This window comes from Gordionus sp. m RMFG-2023, chromosome 1, assembly GCF_954871325.1.
Source record: "Gordionus sp. m RMFG-2023 chromosome 1, tfGorSpeb1-WG-v2, whole genome shotgun sequence".
In the NCBI taxonomy this organism is placed as follows: domain Eukaryota; kingdom Metazoa; phylum Nematomorpha; class Gordioida; order Chordodea; family Parachordodidae; genus Gordionus; species Gordionus sp. m RMFG-2023.
In genome coordinates, this window is record NC_088775.1 from 56538806 (window position 1) to 56561666 (window position 22861).

Sequence of the window (22861 nt, forward strand, 5' to 3'; positions counted from 1 at the left end):
TTCGGAGATCTCGAAATGACAAAAATGACGTATACAATATTCTGCCTTCATTCAATTAAACATATCTTAACTCCTTAATTGTAACTAACAAATTTAATATCAAAAATACGTACGGATTATACTTTCAAAAAAAAAAAATTTTTTTATTATTTTTCCGCTTTTATGGCCATTTTATTAATATATAAGAAAATTTTTGGAAATAATACTACCTTCAATTTTTATAAAAAATTTAGTAGACATTAGTAAACGTCTAGCTTTTATATTTATAAAAAAAAATCGGTCTGGGATGCGGCCAGCTTCATTCTCAAATTGATAAAAATGATTAGAAAATAGTATAAACGAAAATAATAATCAATGGAGGTTTCAATCAATAAAACAAATTCAGCCATTCCATGTCAAATCGATAATGATTAGACCGGCTTCTTTTAAAATTGTTTAAAATTGCTGGAATTATTTAAATCGATAACAAAATGAGAAAGCCGTTTATTTTAGTTAGCTAGTACGTACACATAGATCAGATACAGGGCCTTTGTGCAAAAAATGGCGATTTTCGCAACTGTAAAATCTTCAAATTGCTTATATCTCAAAAACATTTTAAGGCATGAATTCTATTAAAATGAATATTAATGAAAGAGAATATATAGTTCAAGCAGATTTTGCTAAAAATAATGTATTTATGTTCAAGATGAAGTACTAAGTTTTACTGGAATAAAGTGCAAGTTACCATTCATCCTTTTGTAATTTATTATAAGACACTTAATAATTTTAAATCATTTAAGTTACGTACCTCTTATTACTTAAAAACTAGGGTAAAGCAATACGGAAGTAAACACTCAAATTAGGGCCAATTATTTTCTCTTTCGATAGAGCTTTAAAAATTTTTTTTACCTAAATATGATATATTAAATTATAAAATAGTTTTTGAGATATAAGCATTTTAAGATTCAAAAGTCGCTATTTTTCGCACATTTGATGTCCTGCATATCGGAACCAAGTGCGCTAGCGAGTTAAATTAAACGGCCTTCTGATTTTCTATCTAAATATTTCTATAAATTTTTAACAATTTTAAAAGGGGTCGGCCCAATAGTGATCGATATGATATGTAATATTCTATGGTAACCATGTTCCACTCCACTATTATTGAAAGGCAAATGTCATATTCCTTTGTACAATCCCTTTCACTTTTTTCCTGCCAACTTATGAGTCAGAACGTTATATCCAAGTCCTACCGGAAATGTTACACATAGAAAATCGTAAGAAGAGAATCTGGGTAATCTTTCTCTTAATATTTCTTACTTCTCTACATCCTAATAATGCTGAAAGAAAAAATAAAACCTATTGTAAAGCCACCGCCTCCGTACTTCTAGGGCTGTATTCGTGGATCCTCCTTCTCTGTACTCTTCCGCATAATTATTTATTTGTGCTAGTGTCTCGTGGCGAAATGTTCCTACCTGCTCCAAAGAAAACTCATGTCTTAATAATTCGTACTCACTGCCTAACAGCCCTCTTAAAAGTTCGGACCACCCATCTTCTTGCTCCTCTAGAACAGGTGAAGTAACAATAGTATGTTCAAAGTTATAATCAGTTATTGAGGTTTGGGGATCATTAAAATCGTAAATATCCACGGAACTAGATAACGTTATTGGTATTTGTATATGATGTGAAGTAGAGGAAGAAGGGGTTTGATAAGGTGTGTGATTATTTGATGCGAATATAGTATCAAAATCAATAAGGAGAGGGGTATTTTGGTTAAGGGAAGACGAGTTAATAATTTCTTCAAGTGAATCGATATCGTTTACAGCAAATTTATCATCGTTTGATATAGGTTTGTTAGGTATTCCAGTATTTCGTTTTAGATAATTTGTAAATCCATCGAAATTAATTTCAATATCAGTATTTACAATGTCATTCGCATTGCCAATAAAACTATGGTCACCAATGACCCGATCATTCTCTAAGATAATATTATCGTTTATAGAAAGAATTTTATTCCTATTATCATTCGTAGAATCACTGATGCAACTTAACTTATCATATGCACCTTTTCTAGGGCCTAGATCTTTCGCCAAAGGATTAAAGCCATGCAAATCTACATGCCCTTTTTTTGAGCATTCATCATCATCAGCCTTATCAGAATGTAAAGTTTTTGTTGATGAAATGTGAAATTCGAAATTATTAAAAACCAATCGGTTCCAAGCATTTGACCTTGCAAAGTATAAGGGGTCTGTGTCCCGAATATCAGGCAATATTCTAACTAGGGCAGACAGGGTGCTAGAATATATGGGAATATTTTTATTAGAATTAGAACATTTAGAGATAAATCACAATATTTGAAGATTATTAAAATTAGTATAAAAATTGCTTAATCACCTTCTCCTTACTATTTATCAGAGACCTGCAGACCCAGCCCAGGTATCTATCTGTAAAATGGCATGATTTATCTGGGCTGATTTATAAGAAATTTTAGGACTTTGTCAATATTAGTCAGATTGGATATCAGGGTCGATATTTATCGTATTAAAAAGCGGATCGGTCAAATATATTTAAAAAAAACCATATATCAATGTTGTGGTTCATTTTATTATTATATATATTAATTATTTTTCTTAATATATAAAGGGCGTTTCAATATCACTTTTTGGTAGTTTTGTTAAACGGCTCATTTGTGCCGACTTATAAAAACGGCTTACTCAATATTTTAGCCAGAAGTGCCAAAGCCTCAGGATTTCGATATATGTTTGGACCTTTGTTCTTTCTATGAGCAAAATCTTCAGGCTTGGGTAATATTTTTCTGGATGAAGTATTGAGTTAGCCGTTTTTAAAAATCGCCTAAAACGAGCCGTTTAACAACACTACTTTTTGGAGGCCGATCCGATATTAAATTGAGAGAGGATTGTAGATCTGATACCACATCTGATTGTATTTTATTTAATTATTTAATGCGCATACTCTACTTTTTAGCAGAGTTGTTAATCGCTACTTTTAAAAGTAGCGCGCTCTTAGCTACTATTTTTTAAATGTAGCTTTAGCTACTTTTTATAAAAAATTATAAATATTAAAATATAGTTAGTTATGATTATAAAAAAATTTATGTAATAAAAATAAATATTTATGGTAATTTGTTAACTATCTGCCGTGGTACATATATATGATATCTCTGATAACTCCACTATTAGAGCATCTTTCATTACTTTAAAGTTATCTGCTAATTTATTCATTAGTGTATGGCGACATAAAATTGTTGTACCAGGGGGGATGGATCAGCTACGCAAACAGGAAATTTTTTATAAATCTGTGTTATCATAAATCAGATTTTGGTATAGCAGCTGAATGGCATTTTTCAGCTACATACCATGGAAAAGGTCCATGTGAGGGCCTTGGCATAACATTAAAAAGATTAGCAGCACGTTCAAGCCTTCAGCGCATCAGTTCTGGACACATTTTAACGCCAGTTGATTTATATCGATTTGCAAAACAAAACATGCCATCAGTAAATTTTACATATATAACCAATGAACAATACAATTTACGAGAAAGATTCAATTTAGCTCGTCCCATTCCAGGAACTCGGGAAATACATGCTGTATTTCCTTTGAGTTTAAGTAAACTTAAATCAAAAATATATTCATATGCAGAGGACTTTTAAATTAACAATATCTCAAATGCCGAAAATTTGTCATTTTCAATTTGACTTTTGCAGATATTAAAGGATTCGTAACATGTGTTTATGACGATTTTTGGTGGTTAGCAATTACTGAAGAGATATATATTTCCTTTTTACATCGCCATAGACCATCGCCATCTTTCTTTTACCCCACAATTGCGGAAAAAATATGGTTACCCATTAATGAAATAATAACAATAGTAGATCCTATTACAGTGATAGGACATATATACAAAATTATCAAGAAATTCTATTAATAAGCTCAAAATGGGATAAGATTAAAACAAGAGGTATTTATTTTTATATTGTTTGTGTATAAAATTTTAAAATATGTTTATTTTACAATATAGCGTCCTAATAAAATCATATCTGTAGGGGCTGCCTGCTTACATATCGCCCCAGGACATCATTCTTGGTTATACTCAATTGATTTTTTAATTTTAATCACAATACTATTCATATTTTTACTAAAAATTATATATTATAAAAAAAATTTAATATAACGCCATCTATATTGCATTTTTCTATTTATAAAAATAATAAAAATTCAAATAAAATTTAAAAACAAAAATGGCTATCGAGATTTTTTATTAAATCGTTTAATATAAAGGTAAAAAACATTTTTAGTGAATATCAACACCCAAAAAAATCCCTTCCTAACAATGTTAATTTTTTATTTATGGGAAATAAGAAAACACTTGAAATTTTTTAATTTTTTTTTTATATTTTCCAACGTAAAATTTTAAGGGCTTTAAAATGGTATTTTGAACTCTATCTTAAGTATTTTTTAAAATAGCAAGATTTAATGAAATCACGCACTTCGTTTTCCACTTTGAAAGTGTATATCTTTGGATCTGGTTGAGCTAGTACTCTAAAATTTTGATTTTATTAACATTTACAACATAAATAACTAACTTACAGTGTTGTTAAAATAGCGCGCTACTTTTTCCAGTAGCGGTAGCTAGAGCGCGCTACTTTTTTTAAAAAAGAGCGATAAAGGTAGCTCGCTACTAATTTAGAAAGTAGCGAAGTAGCGCTTTCAATTTTACATAATAAATACATCTAAAAATTATTAAAATATATTTTTTATAAAATCTAAAATTATAATCCTTTTATTTAATTTAATTTTGAATTAAATTTATATTTAAAAATATATATTATTGTTATATATTAGATATAAACAGTTGTTAAATAGCAATCTGTATTTAATTTATATTTCGCGCATTCATTAAATTATATATTTTTGAAATTCCGTTATTGGTATGTCCTTGCTTTTATCTTATTTTATATTTCATTTTACATTTTATATTAAGCATTATAAATCTTGTTATGTGTGAGATTGTTGAAGATATTGAAATTTCTTTGGAAAATGAGCAAAATATAGATGATCCTTTCCCAAAATTCAAGAAATACTTTAACCTTGAAGAAAAAATTAATACTGGATATCGGTTTCGGTGCAAGATGTGCCGCAAAATTATCTCTTCAAATCATACGAGCAGCTTCAATTTGAAAAAACATTTAAAGGTAATATATTAAACAAATTTAATATCAATGTGTAGGCGAATCTTTAATTTTTAAAATAAATTAAAATCAAAAATCAATCATTTTTTTTATATATTCATAAATTTTATCTAAATTTAAAACTTTTTAAAATAGTTATTTCAATCATTTTTATGTACTTATCTCCTACATAATTTTCATTCTAAGTGTTTTATAATTTTACACTGTGCACACTTCAAATTATAAAGAGATTGAAAAATATCTCAAAAGTTTTGAGGTAATGGAAGAAGATAAACCCACTTCCAAATCAAATTTAATACAAACAAAATTAACCAATTCGGATTCATCAACACCTGGTGTATCCCAAAAATTGGCTGACAAAGTCATTATGAACTTTATAAAAGATACAGTTCAACCATTATCCTTGGTGGATAATGATTCTTTTATAAAGATGATAAACACTTTTTCTCCACGGACCAAGATATTTTGTCGGCAGACATTGATGGCAAGAATTTTGGAGAGTTTTAAGGAAATGAAAGAATCTTTTATATTAAATCTATCAGATGTCTCCTACGTCTGTACAACGGCAGATTGCTGGACTCACAATAGAAGGTAAAAATGTTTACTTTCTGATTTATAATATATAATATTTTTAGAGCTTATTTAGGAGTAACTGCACATTGGATTGATCCTAAAAATCTTAAACGAAAATCTGTAGCGTTAGCTCTAAAGAGAATAATTGGCTGTGACTTATGACATTCTAGCCAATATTATTGCAGAATCCATAGGTCTTACAAAATTCAAAACAAGGTTTGTAAGATGATTATGGATAATGGGTCTAATTTCCTGATAGCCTTCAGGTTTTAAATTTATTATAATTTTTTTATAATATGATATAAATAATATAGAATATTTGGGGAAGATAATAATAATAACAATACTAGTAATATTCCTGATAAAAATATTGAAGATGGAGAACAAGAAGAGGATGATGAAATGGAGTTTGAGATAATTGATGTTCATGACATCCTTGGTTTTAAATTATTTTATATTTAATTTTTCACCAATATAAAATAAAATTTATAATATTTAGGATATTCAATAAAGTCTTCTATGTTACCTAGCCGTCATCGTTGTTCCTGTCACAACCTAAATTTAGTTGCAACAGTGGATGCTGAAGAAGCATTATTAAATGAGGATTTTAAAAGAGTATCAAGATCTACAATTTCTAAATGCCAAGCTCTTTGGAATAAACAAAATAAGTCATCAAAGACGTCTGATATTTTCAAAAAAAATAGGACGTTATTTATTGACACCAAACACTACAAGATGGAATAGTGTTTACAATGCTATGAAACTTTTAGCATTGTTTCTAGATGAGAAAAAAATGGAAATGAATTATATATTGGATCAAATGGGAATACAGTATTTTAATGTGGAGGAGCATACTTTTATTAAAGAATATACTGAAGTATTTTTAATTAATAAATAATATTATATTATATTTAACCATTTTAATTTTTTAGGTTATGCAATATGTTGCTGCCTCACTTAAAATCTTAGAAGGGCAAGATAATATGAGCATGGGATATTATGTGCCCACACTGAGTATATTAATTACCAAGCTCAAAAGAATCAATAATCTAAAATTCTGCCAACCACTGGTAGAGTCTATGCTAAAAGGCATTGAGAAAAGGTCAAAACTTTATTTTTATTTACTATTATACAATTATATAAAATGAATGATTTATTGCTTGATTAGCCATAATTTAAATTGGCTTAATTTACAACACAATCTATAATATTAATATATAGTAATTATTAATTAATATAAAATTCAAAATTAATATATTATTAAATACCTTGTGTATAATAATTATATTTTTTAAATTTTTATTTACCATAATTTATTGCTATTTTAATATTTTTTTTATAAATGAATCTAAATCTCAGATAAATTTAAATTTTAAAAATTAAAATGGTATTCTTCTTTTTTTATAATAAATACAATCGCTTTATATAAATTAGATTTCCAGATCTGTATGATGATGATAATGTAATAGCTATCGTTCATCCTAGTTTCAAGTTAAATTGGCCATACATTAATTTGACTGAATCTAAAGGGCAACTTGATAGGCTGATGGTAACGTTAAAAAATGGCATGCCTAACCACGATACTATAGCAAGATCGAAACCGCAGCCTTCCATAGAAGATTTTTTTGAAATAAATAATAATAATAATAATATTATTGAACCTGCTTTTTTTAAATCTAAAAAAACAAATTTAAATATTTTTGATGATTTTTTTCATATAAAAAGTTTGTTTATTAAATTTAATACTGCGTTGCCCTCAAGTGCTAGTGCTGAACGATTATTTAGTATGGCAAAGCTTATACTTTCTGATCGTTGCTCTAGACTTGGGGATGACAGTACCGAAATGTTATTATTATTAAAGTGCAATAATAAATAAATTATATATATATATATGTAACAAATTATAGTCATGTTTTTATATCAATATTTTATTTGTGGAAATAAAGTTACGTAAAAAAAAAATATTTAAAAAAAAATCAAAGTGGTGTAAAAAGTAGCTGCTGCTACTCATTTGAAAACGATAGCGGTAGCGATAGCGCGACACTTTTTTTATAAAATAGCAGTAGCGATAGCGCGCTACTTTTAAAAGTAGCATTTAACAACACTGCTAACATACCAAGTTTCATTCATTTTTGAGATAGTCGGCCAAATCGCTGGTCGATTTGTTATGGAATTACCCATCTAGAGCATTTGTAAAATTCTATTTATATCGTTTTTAGATTTTATGTATCTTATCTAGAACCATTTTATGGTATATCTGTATCTATATCAAGATCTAAAAGTATCATTTAACAACTCTGGTCATAATGCACCAAATATTGCCTTGGCCAAGTAAAATGAAAAATTTACAGTAAAAAATTAATAAATCTAAATATCAGTTATCAGATGAGCTTTACATGAATATCTTTAAATATTATATAGGATTAGTGAAAATTTGTTGTCATAGACTTAAATAGAATTTATATCAAATTAAATAGTTGATAAATTAGATGATGGATCATTTAGCACTCATTTCTCACATTTTTAACTCTCTGTGATGTCAATAAACTATAAATTTAACCCTAAGTGAGGCTAGGTTATAAAATTTAATCCACACAGGTCCAAAACTTTAAAAAATGGATGGGACAAAAATAACCTTTAAGGTTTTTTTAAAAAATCTGTCAGGTCTAAAAGCTTGGTGTATGTTTCTATAATTTGTAATCCCATGTTAGTAAAAAAATAATATATAAAAAATTATTATTTTAAAAAAAATTCTACATTACTTATCAATTTTGACCCAAGATTTAATCAAACTGAATCTTTGTTGACCTTTTGATTTGATTCCCAGATATGGAGATCTATGAAATTCCTGATTATCTCTTTCGTTTCCAATTCTTTCTTCACTAAATCCAATTATTTGTGCAGTTGTTCCTACTTGAGCCAATATATTTTTAAGATCTGAATGACCAAACATATTTACAGTATATTCTTGCCTATAATATTAAAATTTTTTAATTAAAATAAAATATAAGTGCAATAATTATTTAGAAATCAATATTGTATAAAAAAAATTTTAATTAAATTGAATAAATTATAATGTAAAAAATGACAAACAAAATGAAATTTAATAATATACTTTATAGGTATAAAAGCAAAAACCCTATCTCCTTCAATACATGCTTTGATTTGGTTTATTAAGCTAGTTACTTTTAATCTCAATGGTAATATTTGTTCAGGAAATAATATAATTCCTGGTATACAGACTAATGGAAGTGTTATTATAGCACCCTCTTCGTATAATGTACAACCTTGAGTTTCATCTAAATCTCCCAATACCTAATAATATGTTACATTAAATAATTCCTAATTAAGAACCCTCTTAAAAACGTCATCATCTGCTTCCAGATCTGTAATTATATCCATTAAAAGAACCTTAATTTAATTAGAATTATGAAAAATTATTCGAACGCTAAGTTATAGGCATTTGTTATTATAAGGTATGACGATTATTACTCAATTTTCATTGGTCGATTATAGTAATATATTTATTCAGATTTTTTTGAAGGTTCAATATCTTATTTCATTACAATTACATTTCACAAAGTAAAATTAAATATTTTCTTTCAGATGGCAGAAAGGTGTGGGTCTATATTTGCCAATTCTCGAGGTTTACATTAAGCAGTCACTGGTTTGTCCCTAATCAGAGCGTTATGACACATTATTTGTTTGGATTTTTGTAACAAAATTTATTTAACTACTTACAAAATATTTTAGTTCTTTGAATTTTATATGCTACCATATATTATATTTATTATATAAATTAAATATTATTCAAAATGGTTGGTAAGAATTTATATAGGACTTCAGACGCATAGCTAATGGGGATAGCCCCCCCCCGCCCCATCGCAAAGAGCTAATAAACACCCCCCACCCCCCGTCAAAATATTGCTAATATTTGACTAATTTTCTAACATAATATATTTTAAAAATAAATTTATTAAAGTTTCCTTTCCTTCTGAGTATATTAACATTATTCAATAATATGAATAAAATAGAAAAATTTATAATTAAAGAGATAGCAATAAAACTGTAATTTATTTTATCATTATGATTAATTATAGTTATATTTATTATGATTATTTTATCAAATTCAAAATTATTAGAGAGTCATAAATTAATAAGTATTTTTTATAATATTGTAATTATTTAATACTACTTCCGAATCTCGGCTAAATGGGTTAGCTCTGTTAAATATCCACTGAGATTTATTTACAACAACAAGCGAAATTCTTGATGAATTGGCCAATTTTTCAAGAAAATTAAAAGTCACATTTTAATTATAGTATTTAGTAAATTTTTTGTATAATATTTTATTTGATAAGAAGTTAATAAAAAACTTGCTTTTTTAAATTATTTTCTAGAATTTGTTTTTAAAATTATTCTCTAGTCAATATTTAATAAATACTTTCAATAAAAAAATTATTCTACTTAGATAATAGGAGAATTTATGCTGAGGCTAAGGGTTAGCCCCCCCCCCATAGGAAATCCTGGATACGCCCCTGAAGAGTTTTAAAGTATAACCATAAAATATATATATACATAATTAACATATTCTTATTTAATCTCATTTTATATATAACTATAAAGAATTTCGTGATTTATTATACAACTCAGCTTATATCTCTATAATTAGAAACAACTTATAAATACATAGCATAAATATCGTATTTTTGATATATGCTTAGAAATTATATTAAATCCAAAATTAGTTTAGAAAAAGTATGCAATCAACCAAAATATGTTGAAGAATTGATCCATACAACAACATACTGAGGCAATATTGCTGAAAAAAAGGAAATGTTAAATTTTAAATGAGAAATTATAATATTTTGTCAAACAATAGATTAATAAATATTTTGCAATATATGAGACCAAATAAATTGCAAAATAAATATGGAAAAATTAATATTTAAATAAATATATAAATAAATTTTTATATAAAATTTTTGATTCCACATAATCAAAACTATGTTCAGAAATATACTAATGGCACTATTTTACTTGGTGTAAAGTAATACCGTCACTAGGGGGGAGAGCGCAGGGGCTCAAGCCCCCTTAACATTTTTAAGAGCCCCCTCTAAATCTTTAAAAAATTTCTACCACTAAAAAAATAAATTAGTTTGGATAAGGTTAGCTAAAAATAAAAAAAGATAATTTTGGATAATAGCTAAAAAAAATAAGTTTGAAAATTTTTTTTAGAAAAATTAGTTTTAAAAAATTTTTGATCCCCCTGAGATTGTAAATGCTAGCGAAGCCCCTGGTCTCAGGCCGGACGATAGGATACCTGGCATTGATACTTGTATAAAATATGGAAAGGCATATACAATACAACAATTATATTTTACTAAATATCATTTTTTAAATATATAATTATCTATCAATTTCCATTGCTAAATAGATATTAATAAAATCTAGTAATACAAAAAATTATGAGTTTAATATTTTCATTTTTGGATTGGATTAATTTTTTTTGAAAAATTTCAAGATTGATTTATATTTCTTTGATTTTTTGATCACTTAATAACAAGGCGGTAAAAATTTTAATAAAAAGTAATAAAGTGAATTTAGCTAACCCCATTTCTTAATCACTATATTTTATAGTTGAATAAAACGTTTAAAGTTAAAAGGAATAAATGTTGCGAGCTTTTCTAATAAGTATCAAAAATCATGTAAAACTACCATAATAGATTAATTAAAATCCTGATACTACTTTATTTATTTCAATATCACCCGAGACAATGAAAGAATTTTAAACGTAAAAAATTTTTTAAAAAAAATTAAGTAAATAAAGTTAATAGATCTCATGAATCGAGATTGGTGATCCAATCCCCTTTGTATGATGGTAGTCTACTGGAACAAAGACAAGTACCTGATTCTTAAGCTGGATTACTTTATTTAAATTAAAAAATTACCTAATTTAGTGTTAACTTATATAATTAAAATTTTCTAATAACAAAATGAATACTTTTAATATCCTTAAATAAAACTGAACATTTTATTTGGGTGGCAAATATTTAGAGATTAACTGGATTATAAATTTTGAAAATAACTTAGTTGGTTCGGGAGCCAGATCTTACAAAAATACTATCTTTTATAGGAATAAATATAATAAATTCAGCAATATTATTATTTTATTTTCTGGAGATGACTTACTGAATAAATCCTGGCTATGCCACTTACTTCAAGGATTTAAAGTAAAAATGAAGTAAATTTTATTATTATTAACCAAAATCCATAATAAAAAATTTGATGGAATCTTGGTAATCCGTTTATTTTCTATTCTATTTTTCCGATGTCTTCACTATGTCCTCACCTCTGATCCTCACTACGTAATGTCTTAGCTAGGTCATGCCCACGGTATTTCATGTCTTCGTGACGTAGTTTTTGACATAATGAGAACATTTTTATTTTTATATAATCATCTGTCTTATTAAAAATATATTAATCATTTTTAAAATGAATAGGGTTTGATCATTTTTATACGTAATTACATTAGCAAGATAATTATAAAATTCATCATACATCATGTTACAACTTTAATACAGGCGCGTAAGCAGTGGAAGGGGGGGGGGTAAGAGGCCAAATCCCCCCCCCCCACCCTAAAGCTAAAAAATGAAGATTCCGGATATATTTTCAAAAATATTATTGTTTATATAATTTATATTTTTTAATATTTATCATCTCTTTCTTTTAAAATATATATTTAATTACATTTATTTATCATATTCATTTACTAAGTTATTTTATCAATTAATTTCGATTTAAGTTTTCCTTGGCATAATAATTATCTATTATATTCTAATTTCTAGTGACTTAATTGTTGTAACTGTTGAAAAAAAGAAGAAATAAATTTAATAGAATACATCAAATGTCAGTTATTTTCTGACAGGGGAAATAAGTTTTCCTTGTTGGAAGAAGAGGATATAAGGATCACGGGGTGTGTTTTATTGTTCGGAAAAACCCGTAGTTGGAGATTGGGAGATATTGGATTAGATGTCAGCTGTGGACCTTTGGATGTCAGCTGTGGACCTTTGAGAAATGAAGAATTGGATAATTATATTATATTATATTTTTCTACATATTTTATGTTAGATTGTTGTGGTTTTATTGGAAATAAAGATAATTATGTTAAATATGGATCGTCGTTAATGGTCAATGGTATTTATTTAATATTATTAGAAAGAATTATTTTGGGTTGTTAAGTTATATAATTGAGAGTAAAGGGCATTTTTATTATATTTAAGGTAACTTGTAATATTGTTACCGTCGACAGGATCGGATCTATCTAGGGATTAATGTGAAATCACAACGCAAGTACTAAAAAAAAAGAAAATTATAGTGAGATTAAGGATTGAGTTTAAAAATTTCTATACTTTTATATTTAACTTTAAAAGGTGTAAGATGATAGAAAGTATGTAATGAGTATTAGGCAGAAATATGGAAATAAGATCAGGAATTTAAGACAGTAATATTTGGTATATTATCTTATGTCTAGATGTATATGGTACATCTAATTTTGATCATTATTTGGTATGCCTTAAAACTCATTGAATGGTGTTATAGGTATTCCGTCATAGGAAGCTGAAAGACCTCATGAACAGCAGGACAGAAAGGATTGTTAAATATTTAAATATGTGAAATTTATGAAAATATATATGGATATAGACTTTTGTAATAAAGTGTGTATTATTTAATTATGCATTTTGGGTTTGTAAAGGGATGAATATGTATGGGATAATTTATTATTAATTAATGTTAATATATTGCATAGGTAACATATGATATATTTAACTATGAATTATTATTTATAATGTTAATATATTGTATAGGTAACATATGATATATTTAATTATGAATGAGAATTTGAAGGAATTGAAGTATGATGAAGTCAGAATAATATCTATAATGTTAGATGTGGATAGTTATTTTGATTTAGTGTCTGCATTTAGTGTATATATAAATTGGATAGGAATTTATATGATACATTAGATGGTGTATAATATTTTTTTTTCTTCAAATTATGAAATCTTTATATTTAATATATATATTTTTTTTTAAATTATAAATTTTTATAAGAAGTTTTATTTGCAATTATTATATTATTTGTGTGGTATGCAATGATGTGAAGGGAAAATATTTTTACAGATAAGGTCAGCCCGTGTTGAGGGGTATGCCTTGAGGTGAAAATATTGTTTAGTTTGCATACTGGGAAAGTTTTTTTTTTGTAAATTTATGCTGCATAATACATTTTTTTTTATCTTTTTAATAATTTTATAACACATCACATTTTACTATTTAATTATGAACATATTTTTAAAGAAAAGACTCAAATTATTTTATATTGTGAAGGTATATTAAAAATTCTTTACATATATACCATATAGCCCATTATATTATCAATTTTTGTTACTTTGCATTCTACATTTTTGTGAATTTGTGCTAATTGTGATGACAGAGTTAGGTAGAAATGGTATATTTTTCTTAGGATACTGAGTAATTCCTAGATGGAAAATATTGTATTTTCTACATATTATATATTTGTTCCTTCATATATAATATTAAATGTATTTATATACGTATGTATTGTAATTTTATTTATAATCTTTGTTCGGCCAAGTTTCGCAATTATTTTTAATACCTAAAGATGGATTTTTATATTCATTTTAGGAAATATTTATAAAGATGTAGCTTTGTTTTTTTTCACATGATAGAAGGAAAATTACATGTGTTGAAATTGCATTTCACACATAGACAATGTTTTCACATTACATTATTATATGTAAAATCATTATTTCCTAATTGCCATGAATCATACCCTAATAATGTATATTATAACTAGTAGTTCCCAAATGTCTTAAAACGAATAAATTATTATGTTTTGCGGATATTACATTGTCCATATTAATGTTCCGCAGATACCCCAATGTACATGTCATTATTGATAATGTCTGTTTTGGCGATTTTATATTGAAATGTACTGGAGTTATTTTATTATAAATCATTATAAGGGAAGTTGATTCGATAAATTCCCTGAACATCTTCAAGGCGTCCCAATACAATTATAATGGGCGAGTCGATACAATTCAAAGAGGTGATTCGATACAATTCAAAGGGGCGATTCGATACAACACCACCACAAAGAGAGGGACGCTGGGCTTGTGAAGGGTTAGCGTGTTGTAACTGTTGAAAAAAAGAATAAATAAATTTAATATAATACATCAAATGTCAGTTATTTTCTGACAGGGGAAATAAGTTTTCCTTGGGGGAAGAAGAGGAGATAAGGATCACGGGGTGTGTTTTATTGTTCGGAAAAACCCGTAGTTGGAGATTGGGAGATATTGGATTAGATGTCAGCTGTGGACCTTTGAGAAATGAAGAATTGGATAATTATATTATATTATATTTTTCTACATATTTTATGTTAGATTGTTGTGGTTTTATTGGAAATAAAGATAATTATGTTAAATATGGATCGTCGTTAATGGTCAATGGTATTTATTTAATATTATTAGAAAGAATTATTTTGGGTTGTTAAGTTATATAATTGAGAGTAAAGGGCATTTTTATTATATTTAAGGTAACTTGTAATATTCAAGGGGATAAGAAACAATTCGGTGATAGAATCATTTCGAATGGAAAAAGTTTTCCAAAAATTATTGCTGACATAGTTTGTAATCGGTGCGGTTACAAGGGTCATTATGCCAAACCTGTATTGTAAAGGAACAGAATTTTAGAATGGGTTTTCCATTGCAAAAATCTAGTGGAGAAAATTCCAATGTAAGGAAGATTTCAGGCCTAGATGTAAATAAAGTTGATTCGTTGAAATCGAATTTGGATGGGTCTCGTTTATGTTTTAAATGTAAAGAGACGGGACATATAGCTATAAATTGTGATTTACACTGACTATATGATAGCAAATGTAATCATATAGCAGTTAGAATACAGGGAAATAAAAATTTTAAGAAAGTATATTATAATAATAAAAAGAGATGGGATTCTCATAATTTTAATGGTTTTAATGAAAATGTTTGTTATCATGAAGATAAGGTTAAAACGGGCTGACCTTTTATCTGTCATTTTCAAATTCTGGTCAAATAATAATTATGAACATAAGAAATTTTTTTAAACATATTAATGATGATGAAAATCCTAGTCATCTTACAAAAAAGTACAAATAATTTTATAATATTTTATATTTAGACTAGAAGAAATACATTAAAACGGTATTAAAGATATCTATGATAAATATTTTATTTAATAATAGATTTATATTCCACCCCTCAATTTTAAATATCCACAAACTTTATGTGCTAATAGAAATATAGAATTTCAAAACAGCTATTTTACTAGATGGTTATGGTTAGCATACTCTATCTAAGACAATGGAGCTTATTGCAAGATATGTACCCTGTTTGGCCCAAGATATGCTGGTATAAATTTAGTTAATCTTAACAGTCTTAAGACTCCATTTAACAAGTACTAAGATGCTGGAAATCTTTGACAATCATCAAAAACAAATTGTCACAAACGCTGTGAACTGATGATTTCTTCAATTTAATTCAAAATGAGGATATGACTTCCATTGCATCACATATTGACAAAAATAGGATTAGCAAAAGGATGTAAGATCAAACTAACTATTGAGACTATTCTATATTGTGGATTCCAGGGCCTAGGATTACTTTGCCATTTGGATTCAGGAAGCTTGACTTTCAATAATAATGACAATGTAGGTAATTTTAGTGGTCTTGTAAAATTTAAAGCATTCGGGGATTCTGCATTAATGGAATACTCCAAGCGATAAAATATTTAAACATTATTATTTCTGAAACTACTTGTGCAATAAGGAGAAAGAAATTGCATAAAGCTTGTCCAACGAGATCGAGTCTTCGCCATCAAGCCCCTCTATTTGTAGCAAGGCAAGTTCATTGCCCAAGCATTAATATAGAGTCAGTAGAAGAGTATTATAAAATAAATGTCTTTACCCCTCTCTAGATACATTAACCTAAATAAATGAACGGTTTTTAATTTATCAGGCAGCACTTAGCAATTTGCATATATTGCTTCCACAAAAGCCTTCCCAACCTTTGTCAGATGGTGATAGAATAAAATAGAATATTTAGTAGATTTCTATCATGAAGATGTTAAAGTATCTTATGATGTCTTATTAGCTAATGCCAACTATGGTATAAAAGATTAACTATGGTTGATGGATGCTTCGTTGCATCATTTCAAACATCTTTTAGATTATTCCCAATATATTTCCAACATTTAAATTTTTTATAATTCAAAAAATTTAAATTTCTATTTTAGGTTATTTATTTTATAGTGATTCATATGCTGGTTATATCCAATTAATATTTTATAATTCACATTTATTTTATAGTTTTTCATATGCCGCCGGTTATATCTTAATATTATTTAATTCACATTTATTTTATTGTTTTTTATATGCCTTTATATATTTAATTTTTTATAATTCACATTAATTTAAAATTGTGTATTGGAAATAATTATCAGTCCAAATTAAATTTATGCTTTATATTTTTAAATAATAATAATTTTATCTTAAAAAATTTAATTATCCCCCCCCCTCCTCTCCCACAGCAAATTCCTTTGTATTCGCCTGCTTTAATATTATAAAATTAAAATAATAAAATAAAATAAACAATTTTTAATTAATGTTGTTGCATTTAGTAAATCATTTTTTATATTATATGGTAATGATCTGGATCTTTTTTAAGGGGTAAATTTATGCCGGATGGCAAAATTTGCTGATTTAATTTCTTAGATTTACAAACAGATATTCCCAGTTCAAAAACTTTACATTTTTCATTTGTCTATAAATAATAAATAATTTTAATAGATATATATGTATATGTAAATATTACTTCATCATTAACTCTAAGCTGCCTTAGTAAATCTGCATTCTGAATACATGGATAATGTTGAAATAGAATTGTAATATTATACAGATTAATTGCTTTTATAACAACATTGACATAAAGTTTGAATTTCCATAGCTATTATTTTCTTTGTTGAGTTGAGTGAGCTATGGTAACGTTTCCATTTTTTTAAAAGATCAATCTAAATAAATTTATTATATTAATGCTCATATATTAAACTACTAGAATTAAGATTTGGGTATTACTCAGGGAAATTTGATGGGATCAACTTTCTTTCACAATTCTTTAAAAGATATTCATTGTGTAATATAGCTAAGACTATAGTAAAAAATTTTTAATTTTCTTTTCTTATTTTCCTCCTTTTGCTTTTCCTTTTTCTTTTCCCATCCCCATTCCTTCACTTCTCCTTTTTCTTTCTATTTACCTTTCCACCTTTTTCCACTCCTTTCTCTCTTCCTTCCCTCCTATCTCAGCATTAATGTTTCAATTCATGGAATAGGTTTAATTGCAACTGAATCTGCCTTGCCTTTTTCTTTCAGGCACTGGCAATTTTCCGTTAGACCTGCCTTTTTATGACAATTATTAGATATCTGGACAAGTGTTGAACAAAGTTAGCATCCACATACCTTAACCTACTTTCCATATAGACAGTTATAGGTAGCTACCTCAAGTTTGTTCACACAATCCAAATAATATGAGAATGATAAAACGAACTACAAACAATGTGGTATATCGTCTTGTTAATCATGACATGCGAATAAATGATTTCACTGTCTTTTCAACTACGATCTGATCTGACGGAAGGACATTAGATATTATTCTATTTTTTATTCTTTTTAAGTTTGCCAATTGGTCTCCCGAACAATATTACATTCTATTTATGCTGATTATTTTGTAAAATTCGCTAAAAACGATACATCGTATTTTTATTATTTAAATAGGATTTTATATCTACTCCGATAAGATAATACATATTACGATATTTTTATTTTGAACAATATTTTATATATATCATCAATCAAAGATCGTACCTTTTTGAAGTTTGCCAATTAATCAACCTGAAGAATATTCCCTTCTATTCTTGCTAATTATTTTATATAACTCCATAAAAAATGATATATTTATTACTTAAATAATATTTTAAATCTATTCTTATGGAACATACAATTTTCAAACTTGACAATTGGTATCCCCATAAAATATTCCTCTCTATTTTATTTTGTCAAATCACGAAAGAACGATAAAAGGATGCTATATTTAATATTTAAATTCTATATCTATTCTTATGATCCAACTTTTAGAAAGCTTGTTCAATTAGTTCCCCGAACAATATGTTAGTTAATATTTTTATAATTTTTATTTCACATTGTTCCGGCTCAATAAAATTAGCTACAAAAAAACTTATTTATATTATGGTGATATATATAATATATTTTTTTTAATTTACCTCCTCAGCTCCATACCTTGTTTTATATTTTTCATTTTTTATAATTCTGATGTCATATGATTTGGGATCCATCGCCATTTGCTACTCACATGTGATTCATAGTCATTTCTGATTCCGCGCCATTTGTGATTCCTAGGCTACACACTCCCCGGGCTAGGGTGACGATTTTAAAATAAATATAACTTCTTTTTTAATATAACATTTTATTTTAATAATTAATTAATCATTTACATTATATTGAAATAATTTTATAGGAAATTATATTTTATCTTTTATTTTCTGCCATGACAATAAGAATCAATAGTTCATTTTTATTTTGATCCCTTTTTACTAGTTTTTGTTAACTATATATGTATTTTAATATGTTAATACAATTTAATTTAAAAGAAAAATAAACTAAATATATAACAAAAATTTAAATAATGTAAAAATAAAACAAAAATCAATCACATTATCAGAATTGATTTATTTATTAAAACAATACAAACCAGTAAAATTATCAAGTATATTATTAGGGCTCATTTTTTTTTCAATATTAAACATGTCATTGTTTGTTTCGTGTCCTCTACGCCCTTTGTTTATTTTATCTCTTGTCCACATTTTTGATATGGTTAGGATGTTCTTGTAAAACAATAGTTTAAATTCAACTCAACGATATCGAAAAAGCTTACGCTTTCACAACATATCCGATGAGGAGTATATGAAACTAGAAGAAATATGCACACCGGTAGAATTCGGAAATCCTATAATCTTGCTTGAAAGTTAAGTTACTACACCCTGGTAAATCACAAGAAGCATACTTAAAGGAGTTCAATGTTGCTATTCAAAATAAAAGTGAGACATTTGGCAACTGGGTAAGTAGAATATGTATGCTAAACAATAAATATAAATTTAACGATTATAGTAGAGCAATAGAAAAGGTAATAATATCATCTATAAATAATGATATTCGTAAAAATCGCATAGAAAATATAACCATAAGTGAAATTTTGAAAATAGGGAATAAAGTCAGGAAGAAGAAGTGATTATAATATAATTACTAAAGTTGAAAATATAAAAATAGAAAGTGAAACTTCGTCAATAAAACAGATAGATGGGCGAAAGGACAAAAAAGGGAACTCAAGACAGACAGATGGTGACATACGCAATAAGAGGTCATATATACAAACGAAATGCGAAAACAAACATCAATGGACACCAAGATCCAACAACTATCAGTGAGACAGCTATCAAGGAAATAATTTTAACTCGAGGTATCAAAATAATTACAATCCGAGATATCAAAATAATTTCGATTCGAGGTTTCAACAAACTGCAATTCGATGGGTTTTACAACAACGAGAGGGAATACATTGGACCGAGATCGTATAATAATCTTACAAAATTTAATAAGCAGACATCACAACGAATCAAGATTCATACTGAGATTTAACAATAATCAAAATTATAACCAATAGTATAACAACAGATATCAAAACAATGATAATAACCAACCTCGATATTCGATCAAAATTAATACCGTCAATATAAAAGTAATAAAAGAAGAAAATAATAATAAATTAGTGAAGGAGTATAATTTATTTAATCTAGAGTAACGCGGATGATAACGATAACATGGCCAATAATGCTTATAAAGTGACGGTATACATAAATGACGTGCCATCGGTAATGCAGATTGACACAGGGTCTAGATACACACTACTGATTAATATTGCAAGAGAAATTGAAATCAAAGTCTTAAAAAGTCGGACATGAAACACATTGGTTACGGTGGAAAAATGATAAAAGTATTAGACACTACTAAGTTAAAGCAAAATTTGAAGAGAAAACTCAAAATTTAAATGTATACGTGGTGCAAAGTGACAAGATTGCACTTCTGGAAAGGACCTTGATAAAAGTTTTTCGGAACATATTAGACAAATTTGTAAATCTAATCGAGGAAGATAATAATGATACGATACCAAATTTGATAAAACAATGTAAAGAGAAACTCAACAAAAACCAATATATCGTAGCTATGTCAAATTATACTTAAAACAAAATGCAACACCAAAAATTATACCACCAAGGAGTGTTCCATATAAAAGATTAGATTTAATAACAAAAGAATTGCAAAAATGGATTGATGATATAATTATTCCCATTCAAGATGTTCACTGGGCAAATCCACTCACATTAGACTTTGTGCTGATTTCAAAAATACTATAAATCCAGCTTTGGAAGATTTTAAATATCCAATACCACGTATAAATAATTTAATTTCGAAATTATCAAAAGGCAATAAATTTATAAAAATTGATTTCAAAGAGGCTTTTTTACAAGTACCAAAACATAAAGAATCTCGAGATTTACTCACAATATCAACACACAAGGGTTACTACTACAACACTTCCTTTTGGATTAAAAACTTCATCAGCTATTTTTCAACAAACCATGGATAACATTTTCGGGGATATGAAAGATATCATATTTTATATCGATGATCTACTTACTGGTGATGATGATGAGGCTCATTTGAACAATATAAAAAAGTCTTCGACAAGATATTAAAACATGGACTTATACCCAATTTTGACAAAATATGGCTAGTTATTATCGAAAAGTTTTATGTAACTTTGCAGACTTAGCAGATCCTTTATATAAAAGAGTTAACAAAGAAAAATGGGTATGGTAAGATACATTACAGAAAAGTTTTGATGACTTGAAGAAGTTAATAAGTAGTCCGCCAACGCTAAATTTTTACAACCAAAATTTACCTATAGGCATTATTGCTACTGACGCTTCGAAAAAAGGTTTAGGTGCTGTTTTATTGAAGGTGATGGTAAAGAAAAACTTATTGCGTTCGCGTCAAGAATTTTATTAAAATCAGAAACAATTACACTAATATTGAAAGAGAAGCCTTTCTATAATATTTCCAATAAAGCCTTTCTATAATATATGCAATAAAGAAATTTTAAGAATATCTAATTGGTACAAAATTTACAATAATTACAGATCATAAACCACTTGTATATATTTTAACAAAAGGAGCTACACTTCCATATCAATGCCTTCAAAAATGCACGATTTTACGATAATTCATAGACCTGGAAAACGAAATATAGTACCAGATTGTTTGTCGAGATTACCACAGACGAATACAGAAGAGATGATACAAAACATAGATAGTGAAAAAGTTGATAATTATTTATGGGTCATATCAGTAAATTTCAAAAGGATGAAGAAAGAAATAGGTCTTAACAAAGAATTGAGAGAAATCATCAACAACATTAGAAATGGTGATCCGATAAAGAACAAAACGCATAAAAATATGGAAATGTAATTGAGCCTGGTAAAGGATTGTCTTTTTAAGGAAAATAGAATCATTATACCACGAAATATGAGAAAGAAGATGTTACAAGAGTTACATAAAGGACATCTAGGCGCTGGTAAAACCACGCTGTTAGCAAGAGATTACTTATGGTGATCTGGTATAATATACAGAAATAGATCAGGAAGCAAAAAATTTTGATTCATATAATAAATATGCAGATAATCCACACAATATACAGAATCCATGGTGAATAGCAACAAATTTTGAACGCGTACATATAGATTTTGCTTGTTTTGAATAAAATAATTGGATGGTATTCGTAAACGCATATAGCAAGTTCCCTATAATTAAAAGAATGAGATACATAACAACAGAATCAACTATTAAAGGATTGTTGA

General features: G+C 27.3%; 1 protein-coding gene across 3 annotated transcripts in view; it reads right to left on the reverse strand.

Annotated features, from left to right (window-relative positions):
- The window catches only part of LOC135923025 (uncharacterized), a 62363-nt gene extending 53136 nt beyond the window's left edge, over positions 1 to 9227 (reverse strand). For all 3 annotated transcript variants that reach the window (XM_065457611.1, XM_065457612.1, XM_065457610.1), the window contains exons 1-4: positions 9113 to 9227; positions 8874 to 9073; positions 8521 to 8730; positions 1336 to 2271 (exon numbers count right to left, since the gene is read on the reverse strand). In XM_065457611.1, the coding sequence (XP_065313683.1) occupies positions 1336 to 2271; positions 8521 to 8730; positions 8874 to 9073; positions 9113 to 9160 (1394 nt within the window). In that variant the 5' untranslated portion in view covers positions 9161 to 9227. The remainder of the gene's footprint in view (positions 1 to 1335; positions 2272 to 8520; positions 8731 to 8873; positions 9074 to 9112) is intronic.
- Positions 9228 to 22861: the final 13634 nt, after the last annotated feature.